Genomic DNA, 12,312 nt, shown 5'->3' with positions numbered 1-12,312 from the left:
CCTTCGTATTATGGGAAATTTCTTCGTAAGACATTTAGGGTGGGGAGCGTTACGTGTGATAATGCAGAACATGTGACAATTTCCTCTTTACCTTGTTTGGCAGTGTGCCGCTGTCAGGACGAAGTCAAGGGATATGAGGGAGCCTCCACACCAGAAGTGGAGGTTGCGTTCGCTGTCAGGATTGTAGCCACCAATCAGAGCCTGCGAGCAACGAACATGGGTCATTCTACATAGAAATATTACAATATCGGGTTTTGAACTGTGGAAAATTAAAAGTTGTCCGATTTTGAGCATACTGGGCTCGTTTTTCTTGTTTGGCATGCAGAATGAAAAACTTAATCAAGCGCAACGCTTGTCGAGAAAAATTTTAGTCTCCCCTAAAATAATAGGGGCAATGACTACGGAGTTTACTTAAACTGACGCCTACGGAGTTTACATTTTGAAGCAAACACCTGGATTGCAGCCGTATGAGTTGAAACAGTAGAATGCGCATACACATCTGACTTAAGGGGGCAATACACTGAAAATGGCCCAAAACTGACTTGTGTGATTGCTCCCATACGCGTTGTTGTGCGTTGTTCTTAGTTTTCATGTGTCAAGACCTTACAAAAAGAAGCATTTTAAGCCCAGAATGGCATTGATCGGACGTCAGGAAACGGAGCAGCAACCAATCAAATTTTCGTCAAAAGTCGAACTGACAGGCGTCCCTCAGTCCGCAAAAATGAAGATATCTAAACCCCGAATAAAGGATTATGAACATCGAACAATCAAAAGTACAAAATTTTACGAAAAAACCTGTTTTGATCATTTTTGCAAAATCCTCAAACAGTGTTTTTGGATGAAATTTTGAACTTTCGGTTACTCGATGTTCATAATCCTAGTTCATGCGATAGCCGCTTCAATTATCTACATTTTGGCGCAAACGGGGTTGAGATATCTTCATTTTTGCGGACTGAGGGACGCCCGCCAGTTCGACTTTTGACGAAAATTTGATTGGGCGCTGCTCCGCTCCCTGACGTCCAATCGACGCCATTCTGGGCTTAAAATGCTTCTTTTTGTAAGGTCTTGACACATGAAAAGTTTGCACAACGCTCAACAACGCGTTTGGAAGCAATCGCACAAGTCAGTTTTTGGCCATTTTCAGTGTATTGCCCCCTTAAGGACCACCAAACGAATGTTTTTATCCACATTTCGAACGTTTGTCGCATAAGGGGTCCGTATAGCAAATCGGGTATGAGTTTACATACACAAAAAATACGCGACCCCCTTTTTGTAATTTGGGAACCAATCTGATGCTATCCATCGGACACACATCCCTCAAACTTGTTGTCTGCAAAAGTCTACATTGCAGCCCTTAGATTAAGGCTGCGACTTCCCGTTCGTTCGTGGAGTGCCAAACTAGTTACAGTGTACACGTCTATTGGGAAGTAAAAACGTCGGGACAAAAGTAAACTGTGAGCAGGCGCAAAGCTTCAAACTTTTTATGATTGTCAGTAAGATCAAGTTTAAGTATGAAAGAGCCTTGGAAAATAGAGCCCTCAGGAACGATTGTCCTGTGTCTCGTTTAGACATACGAAAGGCGCAAACTTTGTGTACTCCCTTGCAAAAAGGAAAATATATGGAAAATATGTGTCAGTATATGACTCCATATATGTTTCATGCATTGTCAATATAATTGTATCTTGCTCAATATATTGCAAATTATCTTGCGCAATACGTGGTTTATAGATGGGGGTATATATTGGTGCCCGTTAATATATACTGCATATATTTCCCCATATAATATTATCTTCGCGAAATATATGTTTCAATATCTGACACGGTCCCCGTCTTGGGATGGGGCAGGGTGAGGAGGGCAGACTTTTCACGTAACTTTTCTCAAAATCTTGGCACTGGATGTTGAAAGGCGGCTATATTTCTCAACATGATTTTATATTGTAAAATATATTGACGCCATATATTGAGCAGGGGAAAGGTTCTTTTCCATGCGTTTAAGTCTCCAAGAAATTTTGAGAAATCCTGTTTAACAAGTGAACTGGAACAGTTCGGAAATTTTAAACGTCTTTTTTGGGCGTAGCGCGAAAAGTTCTTCGAAGAGACCACGGTAGGACCACAATTGGATGTCCTCTGAAGGCGAAGTTTACATTCTTTTATAAGAGTAAACGAAGTCTCTGAGTCGTTAGACTCTATGGTGTATTCACACTATATATTGCCTACATATAGACCAATGTATGAAATTTATATATTTGCCACATATTTTTTATATCGGAAAAGTATCTTGCTAAATTATCTTTTCCACATATGTCATCAATACATGTTGGGCCATATATTTTGTCCATACAGTGCCCATATATTTTCCATTTTGCAAGGGCTATGCATCGGAACAGCTACGGAGTTAACATTTTGCACCTATCGGAGGCCACAGCCACCTAAAAACCTCAGGAATTTTGAAACCCAGAAGAGGATCATTTCAAAGCACAAAAAGCACTACTCATTACGCAAACCACGTCGCTTTCCTGGACGAACACTTTCGTCACAAAGGGATAGGGACATCATATTGTAACATTTCTGTAGAATGACCCCACTGACTGTACTGAAGACACCGCTCACCATGTGGGGGTACTCCTGCAGTTGGGCCCGTTCCGCGCCAGCCATGAGGGGTTTGAGCGAAGTCATGCAGCGCCTTTTAGAAACCTGTCCAGTCGGGCTCCGACGCTCGGCGTCGAGCCATGGGTGCTTTGAGTACTCTCTGCACACTGAAAGAAACAAAACCTCGAACATACCCAGGGCCGGACTGGCTCATAGAGGGCCCCGGCAGAAAATTGTCAAAAGGGCCCCTGCTCCCCCCTCCTCGCAAGTCGAAATCCTCTAGATAAATATGTTACGACAACCCTTGTGATTTTCCCTGACTTCTGAAATTGTAGAAATGATATAATTACCCAGGGTTAGTTTCTTATGCTAGCAGCAAAACATTAGCAGCGGAAACTGCGAGCGAAGCGAGCTTTAAAATTTTTCTAATGCAATTTAAATTTTCTCCCAAATGACGAAACGAAAACATGCATATCTTTTGGTAAGCTGGTTCACAGCAAACTAAAACATTGTTGCAAGTTTTTCAGGAACTGACCTGGACCTGCTCGGAACTCATCGACCTGATGATAGATTCGTTTCACGCGATTCCGCATTACTATGCGAGCGAAGCGAGCTAAAAGCCAAGGCCTATTGTGTGTTCAAAATGCAATTCCTGCCAGTTTGTAAGGGGGCAGCACTACGAATTAAAGGTATTTCGGGTCGATTTGAGACCCAGCGGCCAGAGAGGCCTCGCAACTGTAAGTTGGGGGGCCCCGACAACGCCGGGGCCCCGGCATATTTTTCTGCCCAAATGCCCTGGCCAGTCCGGGCCTGAACATTAGGGTGCCGCGAAAAACACTTTTTTCTGAAACTGATATCGGCTCGGGTGGCAAAGTGTTCTCTCAGGGGCCAATATGAACGGTTTTAAATATCACCCCGATCGGATAATATCTTCAGCCCCCACAACGGCCTTGAAAATCGGAAAAATGGTTAAAAACGCCTTGTGGGTAGGCAATTTGTTTGCACGCTTCCGGCCACTTCCAGGCATGTCGTTAGGCTTAAAAAGTCGAAAGGGGACCCCCTCAGCCTAAAATAAATTTGTGGACAACCTCACTCTATGATTAATACCAGTTTCTGCAAAGTTAACGCATGATATTTAACAATTCTGTCATGATTTGCCTGTAAATTCCCATGTATGTCACTTTCGCCCATTTCGACCGTCTTTTTCTCCGATCTGACTTGCTTCTTGAGGTCAGAAGGGTCGATTTAGGGGGGTTCACTTGGGGTCAAAAATCGCTAGGACGCTTCGTTTGGCGGGAAAATTGGGTCAAAATAACCGAAATTGCAGAAAAATTGATTAAGTAGACCCATTTTTCTCGCCAAACGGAGCGTCCTAGCGATTTTTGACCCAAAATGAACCCCCCCTAAATCGACCCTTCTGACCTCAGGAAGCAAGTCAGATCGGAGAAAAAGACGGTCGAAATGGGCGAAAGTGACATACATGGGAATTTACAGGCAAATCATGACAGAATTGTTAAATATCATGCGTTAACTTTGCAGAAACTGGTATTAATCATAGAGTGAGGTTGTCCACAAATTTATTTTAGGCTGAGGGGGTCCCCTTTCGACTTTTTAAGCCTAACGACATGCCTGGAAGTGGCCGGAAGCGTGCAAACAAATTGCCTACCCACAAGGCGTTTTTAACCATTTTTCCGATTTTCAAGGCCGTTGTGGGGGCTGAAGATATTATCCGATCGGGGTGATATTTAAAACCGTTCATATTGACCCCTGAGAGAACACTTTGCCACCCAAGCCGATATCAATTTCAGAAAAAAGTGTTTTTCGCGGCACCCTACTGAACATACCGTAGAACGGAGTAATATGAGACATGAAGGAAAATCGAGACAAAGCGCACTTTTTTCGGTTTTTGTCGTGTTGCTATCTAGCGGTTGTTCAGAAGTCCACCGTGAATTTTTTTTCGTGATCTATGAGGCCGTGGCAGCTCACGGGAAACGCACGAAGGCTCGCCAGGGTTATTTAGAACCGAAGGTAAAACCTCTAAATTCTAACAAGTTTTATAAAGTAAGTAAAAACCTCCCCAGAAACCTCGGTTTGCACTCGGTTTCTCGTCCGAACGAGGTTTAAATCTGTAAGCAATTATGTCAACATAATCAGGACAAAATTTGGTTCCGTTATGTCTACTCCCGGGCTGCCTGTTCCAGATGGAATACAATTTTGTTACCTTGCAGGGAAAATAGAGACACCTCTTTTCGCTTGAAACATGAGGCCAAACATACTCCACTGTTAATAATTTCAAGTAATGATTATTTTAACACGAATTTGTTTTACTATCTGACCGGCATCTATGCTCTTCGTTTAGTTTTTTCATGTGACAGGCACAACTCATGACTTTTTATACATTTTTCAGCTTTCTTTAGTGACACCCATTTTTCTCCCCTCCAGATTTAATATCGTCTCCATTATAGTTTCCAATTATCTTTAAAACGAATGAAAAGAACTTAAAAAGCTCCAAACCCGCCTCAATGATGTAATTATCCATACTTCTTTAACATTTCTTTCTTCTGTCTCACATTACCCCACATTGCAGGGAAATATGGGACGGCATTCCGAGGGTTATTGAAAGATCCCTGCTGCACCTAAAAATCTGAAATTTGGTGAGAGTGTAGCCAAAGGGTCAATGAACAAGTGATGAACACCTCAGTACCTCAAATTGAAATTGAAAGGGGAAAATTCAAAAAAAAAACCTCGAAATTTGTCTCATATTACCCCGTTCTACGGTATGTGAAAATTATGATCCGCCATATTTTGCTATGTTTTTCGTGGGGTTGAGAAATGAGTTTCGACAAAGTCCCTGATAGTTCCCGCATGAGGTCACTTTTTCCTGGCCAACTTCAGCGCGGCAGTATACTTACTTTGTGTCGCTTTCCTTTCGTGATGGGACGCCGGACAGCACCATATAGTTTTCGAATGGGCTCGGGTATCACCGCCACACGTCTGAGCGTGTGTTTGATGTCGCGCCCATTCGCAATCATGCGTGCAGACCCCGTGGCTGGCGGCCGCTGAATTAAAACAGGGAGACCCTAAACAGGGACAGAGAAACACTTACCGTGAATTATATTTCGTTGCATTTCCGTGTTTTCAGTGTGTTGCCCCCTTAACTTAAAACTGACAAATAATATGACCCACTTCCAGAGCATTATTCGGAAGCTGGTGAGGTATTGACACTGCATTTACTCTACAAATCGAAGAGCGTACATTTTATGCTCTACACTCTCATCCCAGGAACGTGACATCACGTTGAAACGAACATGACACATTGTCACGTTCGTTTGAGCATTTTGTCACATTCGTGTGGGTGCGAATTGGCCAAAAACGAGCTTGTTCACATTGAAAAGAATGTGACACAATGCTCGCACGGCAAAAGTACCGCCTGGGATTCCCAGGCGGTGCCTGGAAAATAGGCCCTTTTCCCCATGATGCGCCTGGGAATCCCAGGCGGTACTTTTGCCGTGCGTGGTGTCACGTTCCTGGATTCAGAGTGTAACTTAACTGGAGCATGCCTGCAAGCACGCTCTCGCTAGCACATGCCTGCCAAGCATGCACTTACTAGTGCATACATGTCATGTACACGCTTCCCTATCCCTTGTGCACTAGATGCATGCTTCAGTTAGCGTGTACATGGCATGTATGCACTAGTAAGTAGTAAGTGCATGCTTGGCAGGCATGTGCCAACTAGAGCGTGCTTGCAGGTATGTTCCAGTTAGAGCATACAATGTACGCTCTTCGATTTGTAAAGCACCAACCTTCGTCTCTGTTGCCGTCTGAAGGAGGGGGCCTCAAAGTGGTTTCAACAGCCGCTGCACTCAAGCAGCCAGGCAACGTCTTCCCTCGATGGTAGCAGCGACCCTGCCTCCAGCCGGGACATGCTTTGTGACAAACGAGGTTCTGGCCGCCACAGCAGTTACCGAGGCCGCCTCCTGTACATGGTTGGTCGTGCGTTTGGCATGCATCTGACCCTGTTAAAAATTGAAAAGCCAGAGTTGAGCAACCTCTCTGATCAGTCGTTCATTCATCATAGATATTTGACATTTTCAAAAATTAACCTTTCCGTTTAAGAAACATCAATCCCCTGAAAGTCTGATCCTACGCGATGATCTAAATAACCTGATAAATTTATTACCTCACTTCTCAATTGCCCTTCTGTTGCCAGGTCGAAGGTGCAACAAGACAAACTGAAGGCTGATATTTGTTGCATACAATAACTCGAATAGCTAGACAGGGAATCTGAGGTAATAAGAGATGTTATCCTCGTAAATGTGTGAAGGCGTGCGTAGGAAATGCAGTTGAGCGGATGTCTGCACATCAGACTCGCTATAATTGCAGAACACTAATAACAGATTGTTAGACTGTTCCTAATTATAACCGATTCTAAAATTGTTTTCTGCCTGTAATAATTAAGTTGATTGCACCATTGTAAAATTTGTATCAGTTCTACAAAATCTTAGCTTAGCACTTATTTGGGGCGAGCCCAAGACCGAAAGCAGACGATCGAATGCTTTTTTTTTCGTCGCCCCCTCGCCTTATCTTACTTGTTTGATCGTGGTTTTCCACATGCTCAAAACGACGAAGCAAGGACCGAATCACGCGACTTTTTTCCACACGGGCAGACCGCCCCTGGAGCAAACAATGGACTTTTGTGGGTTCTCCGACGCACAGTTACGCAAAACCGGCAAAGTCACCCAACATTATTGGCTGAGCGATAGCGAAGCCCATGCCGTGTTTGGGCGCACCAAAAACTGACTGGTCGTGCGTCTGTCCCTCTGTATGTAATCACTCACGTTTCTCAGCAACTACTGAACGAATAGTATCCAAATTTCACACCTGATGTCTCCTAAACATCCTACAGGGGAGTTTATCTTAGATTTAAAAATTATCATCGTTTGAAAAATTCAAAACATCGTTTTGAATTAGGTAATTAGCGTGGTTAGGTTGGTAGCAGCGTGTGGCTGACCAATTTCTCATACCGGCTGCCGCGCTTGCAAGCCGTCTGCAAGACGGGGCGGCACTTATGAAATAAACAAACTAAAGAGCAAAGGGGTTCTCAAATAGGTACTGAGATAGTTTTTTAAAATTCTAGAATGATTGAAACCCTTCCGGAGTGTCAACAGAGGAAAATACGAAAACTGAAAGTGAGAATGGTTTCCGTGTTTCGTTCTCCTCTCCCCCTCCCCCGTCACGGGGGAATCTTCCTTCAGGTCAGTGCACTGTGAGTGTAGTTGTGGATTGTTAAAAGAATGTTTTCTTTGCCTTTTACTTTGTATGCATCTACTGATTTTGTTTCCTCTGATAACATCTTTATTTTTTAAAAAACATAGTCCATCAAAACAGGTAAATGCATGAATAACTTGTGTTAAAATTGGAAGACATGTTAAATGTCTTGGTTTGTCTCGGGAAATGACATTCTATTGCAATGCTGCAAGCTAACATAAATATTTTAGTACTAAGATCTATTGATTAAAATAATCCATAAATAGATGTATTTAGTGCAATGAATAATCCAATATTTAGTGCTAACAGATTTTGAATTGATATTGGGTTCAATGAGACGATTCAGGTTTTGAGCGGTGGGTGACTTGGTAAATTTGGGTTTAATGACACGATTCCTTTCACTTCACCAAAGTTTGTGTCCGACAACTGGAACTAAATATTGGTAATGGTTTAAAAGCTGGCTCTCTGAATGTAAGCCCAATGTTAAAACTATACTGTATTCTTTTACTCCAAAGATAAAATATCACGAGGCATGAATAAGGTAAATTAAGTTGGCGTATTGAGCAACAAGTGGCCTCTGCATTGTACTTCATGAGACGATACACTGAATTTGACAAAAATTGGTCTCCGTCGAATGCTTCAGATCCGCCTGCCCTAAAAAGAGTCACTAAATATAAAATATGATTACATATTCCAGTCTATATTGTTTAATTCACTGGTTTAGAAAAAAAATAATGACAAAAGGCTTCTCAAATATATCTAATAAATTTGTGAATTCATGAGTTTGAAGAAAAAGATATATATAATAGTGACTCAAGCAAATTAAGCGATTCTATGCTGGCAATGGAATGTTACTCGACTGAAAGAATCGCATTGGTGTGGCATCAGGGTATTGGTGACGACAAAGGGTGATCCATGAAGACCAACCCAGACCCATTCTTTACCAATTATTGATCAATTTGATATCAATATTTTTTAATCGAATCTCATATTGATTCTTGGAGTTTTTTGGGGTGCTGATTATGAAAACCACTTCCATTTCTACTCCAGACTTATATTTTCATCTCAAATTTGGTCATTTCAGACCAAAATTTTTAGGTCGAGTTTTACATTGTTTCCTGCAGTGTTTGATGAGCTGAACTCAAAAATAACTTCCAAATTTTTCCCAGACTCACGCTTTAGCAAATTTTGACCAAATTTGGACCAAAAATTTTTTTATTGAGTTTGATGTTGATCCTAACAGTTTTTTGTGTGCTGATAACGAAAATCACCTCCATTTTGACTCCAGACTTATATTTTCATTTCAAATTGGGTCACTTTTGACCAAAATTTTCAAATCGAGTTTTATATTGTTTCCTGCAGTTTTTGGTGAGCTGAACTCAAAAATGACTTCCAAATTTTTCCCAGACTCGCGCATAACCGAATTTTGACCAATTTTAGTCCAAAATTTTTGGGAAATTTAGTTTGACGTTGATCCCAACAGTTTTTTTTGTGCTGATAACGAAAATCACTTCCATTTACACCCCAGACCTACACTTCTTTTGATATGAGCCCACAAGCTGTACATTTCGTCAACTTAAGCAAAGTCCGAAGTCCAAATTCGCATCGCTCAGCCACACTACGCGCCCACACACAACGGCGCGTACCCCTAGTACAGGGTGAGTTTTCTCAATGTGTCAATAATTTGTAGGTAGTTTGATCACCCCAAGGCAATCATTTTCTACCAATGAACTAGTGGGCGCAAAAGTCTAGGTACGGAGATAATTTGGGGTTTTGTAATTGGCCTTCGCGCCTGCAAGGTAGGCACCCGCTGCCACTGCTGGTCGCAGGACCTCACGTGTGGGTGTCGCGGGTCTAGGAGGGGTGCTTCGAGTCTCGTAGGGGTGCGGCGGACCTTGCAAATGTCTTTTGGGGGGGATTGCCGCGGGTCTCAAGAGGCTGTCATGGTGGACCCCGTTACAGTGGATCTCACGGCTGTCTTTGCGAGGGTGGCGGGATTCCTCGGATACTTCCGCGAGGTCAGTGGCACTCCCGCGAGTACTACTAGTCCCGCGACACCCCCTCGACAGGTCCTGCCGCCCTCAGTGGCACCGGGTGCCTACCTCGTACGCGCAAAATCCAATTACAAAACACCAATTATCTCCGTACCTAGACGTTTGCGCCCACTAGTTCATTGGTGAAAAATGGTCCCCTAGGGATGCCCAAACTGCCTGCAAATTATTGACACATTGAGGAAACTCACCCTGTACAGTGGCCCGACAGTTCCCAATATGCGATGGCTTTTGGGGTATCTGGTTCCACTTAACCACATGCCCTTCATTTACACCAAAAACTGCTCTGGAATTGGAATTAACAGGTCCGAAAAACGAATTTTTTTAATCAATTGTGTCAGATCTACACTGAGACAAGGTGGTGCCCTGAAACTGACCGACTAAGTCGCCCGCCCCAGTTTTTAGGGCGACTTGAGTCGCCTACTTTCTGGACGACACAGTCGCCTAGTTTCTGGGCGACACAGTCGCCTAGTTTTAGGGCATCTTGGTCGCAAATACAGAGCTTACTTATCTATGCTGGCCCAAGGCATGGCACACAAGTTTGCCTGCACATGGATAAACTCAATGATTTCACATTTGGGTGGCGTCAGAGATGCCCCGAATCTAGGCGCAATAGGTGCCCCGAATCTGGGCAGCAGTGGTTTACATTAGGTCGGACCAACCCCAAAGGTGCTCAGGTTGAGGGCGCCTTGGGCCAGCATTCATAAGTAAGCTCTGTATTTACGACCAAGATGCCCTAAAACTAGGCGACTGTGTCGCCCAGAAACTAGGCGACTGTGTCGCCCAGAAAGTCGGCGACTCAAGTCGCCCTAAAAACTGGGGCGGGCGACTTAGTCGGTCAGTTTCAGGGCACCACCTTGTCTGAGTGTAGCTTCTGCATTGTAAATTATGTTTCACGTTGACTCAGAAATATGAATTTGTATTTTGGATTCTACTGCGCAGTACCTACTTTGGTATTTCGCATGAAGTAGAAACTCACCCAAGGCAAAGAAGAAAACCACGAAAATTTCCACAAGCAGGTAGAAACGAACCATCTGTAAGCAACGGTCGCGTAAAAATTAAGATGTTCGAAGTATGAAGAAAACAACAAAGGGGTGACATCACTCTACTTCATACTCAGATTTTCGTTAAATCGTCATGAATTTGAAACGAGTAGAGATAAACATACGATATTTTAACAGAGCGTTAAATCTCCCTTATTTCCAAATTGAACCAAAAACAAACCATATTGCCACATTGTTGCATTTAGTAAGAAAACACCTCGGCCAAAGTTTGGTTATTTTACGACTTTCTTATGCCTTTTAGAAAATGACGGTTTTGGACCATAGAATTTGCAAGGCACCGTACGAGAGGTCCAATTCAAACATTCGTATACGGAGTTTCCTAATAAAGAATTTTATCCGGAACGCTACTGAAAGGGAGCCGGATTTCAAAACTTTCGGTTTTAACCTTAAAAACTAGAACCATGACTGTTTTTATGCCGCTTTTGGACATTCATTGACCTGTAACTAGACATTAAGATATATTTTTGAAAATAAAGAAAAAAAAACTCTCCCTTGTCTTGTAGGCAAATGAACACTGATCATTTTCAGCCGTCGCACAACATTCTACCTCTTATTCCGCGCAAGAAAAAACAAGTTACAAAGAAAAACCGGTTTAAAGTTAAAGGGCCTAACCTAACCTCACAGTGATTCTACGGATCAACAGGCCCCTATGCCGATTTGACGGTGCTGTGGGTTGAAATACTATGGTCATGCTTGATTGTACCAAGGCCCAAAGAGTGAAAAAAAACAGCAAAAATCGATTTTCTTCACTTTAGCCCCCTCCCCCCCCCCCGGCCTAAATTGCACAAGTGAACAATTGCATCAATTTGGAAAGACTGAAGCAAGCACATTCCGAGGCATCTCATTCAAAAGGTCTTCTATCGTCGTGTCCGTTCAAAGGATCATATCTTAAGAAGGCAGTACACTGAAAATGGCCTAAAACCGTCTTACGCGATTGCTCGTGACCCAGTAATTGCGCGTTGTTCAAACTTTAAACGTCGGAAAGTGCTTGTGGAAGTGTTTCGCTTACTCTCTTATCGGTTCCAAATCATCAAACTTAGCGAAATTCGCTTTGGATTAGCCTCTGAGAAGATTCTGTCCATGGAAACGTGTATGGAAACGTGGCGATATGATCGTCTGGAATGGACCCCTCGATTTCGGGTTATTTGTTTTGGTTTATTTTCTGTAAAAATGACCCTCTCTGAGCACAAAATTAGATACAAAAGTCCTAATTTAAGTTTACAGTAGAGCAATGCTGTCTGACCTTTGAATGTGACGCTCAGCCGTGCTGTTGAAGAGGCTCTTTACCGGACTGTTCCCTACAGTATTTCAACTCTCGTTTAAAAAGCAATGGCTCGTCC

General features: G+C 42.9%; 1 protein-coding gene across 1 annotated transcript in view; it reads right to left on the bottom strand.

Moving 5' to 3' along the window:
* The window catches only part of LOC117649070 (serine protease snake-like), a 16,306-nt gene extending 3,994 nt beyond the window's left edge, over positions 1 to 12,312 (bottom strand). The window contains exons 1-6 of the mRNA XM_034391477.1: positions 12,216 to 12,312; positions 10,888 to 10,942; positions 6,393 to 6,605; positions 5,502 to 5,669; positions 2,611 to 2,756; positions 92 to 201 (exon numbers count right to left, since the gene is read on the bottom strand). Of these exons, the coding sequence (XP_034247368.1) occupies positions 92 to 201; positions 2,611 to 2,756; positions 5,502 to 5,669; positions 6,393 to 6,605; positions 10,888 to 10,942 (692 nt within the window). The 5' untranslated portion in view covers positions 12,216 to 12,312. The remainder of the gene's footprint in view (positions 1 to 91; positions 202 to 2,610; positions 2,757 to 5,501; positions 5,670 to 6,392; positions 6,606 to 10,887; positions 10,943 to 12,215) is intronic.

Source organism: Thrips palmi, unplaced genomic scaffold (assembly GCF_012932325.1).
Source record: "Thrips palmi isolate BJ-2018 unplaced genomic scaffold, TpBJ-2018v1 HiC_scaffold_4, whole genome shotgun sequence".
Taxonomy (NCBI): Eukaryota; Metazoa; Arthropoda; class Insecta; order Thysanoptera; family Thripidae; genus Thrips; species Thrips palmi.
Note: the sequence above shows the minus strand (reverse complement) of the source record. Positions and strands in the feature narration are given on the sequence as shown.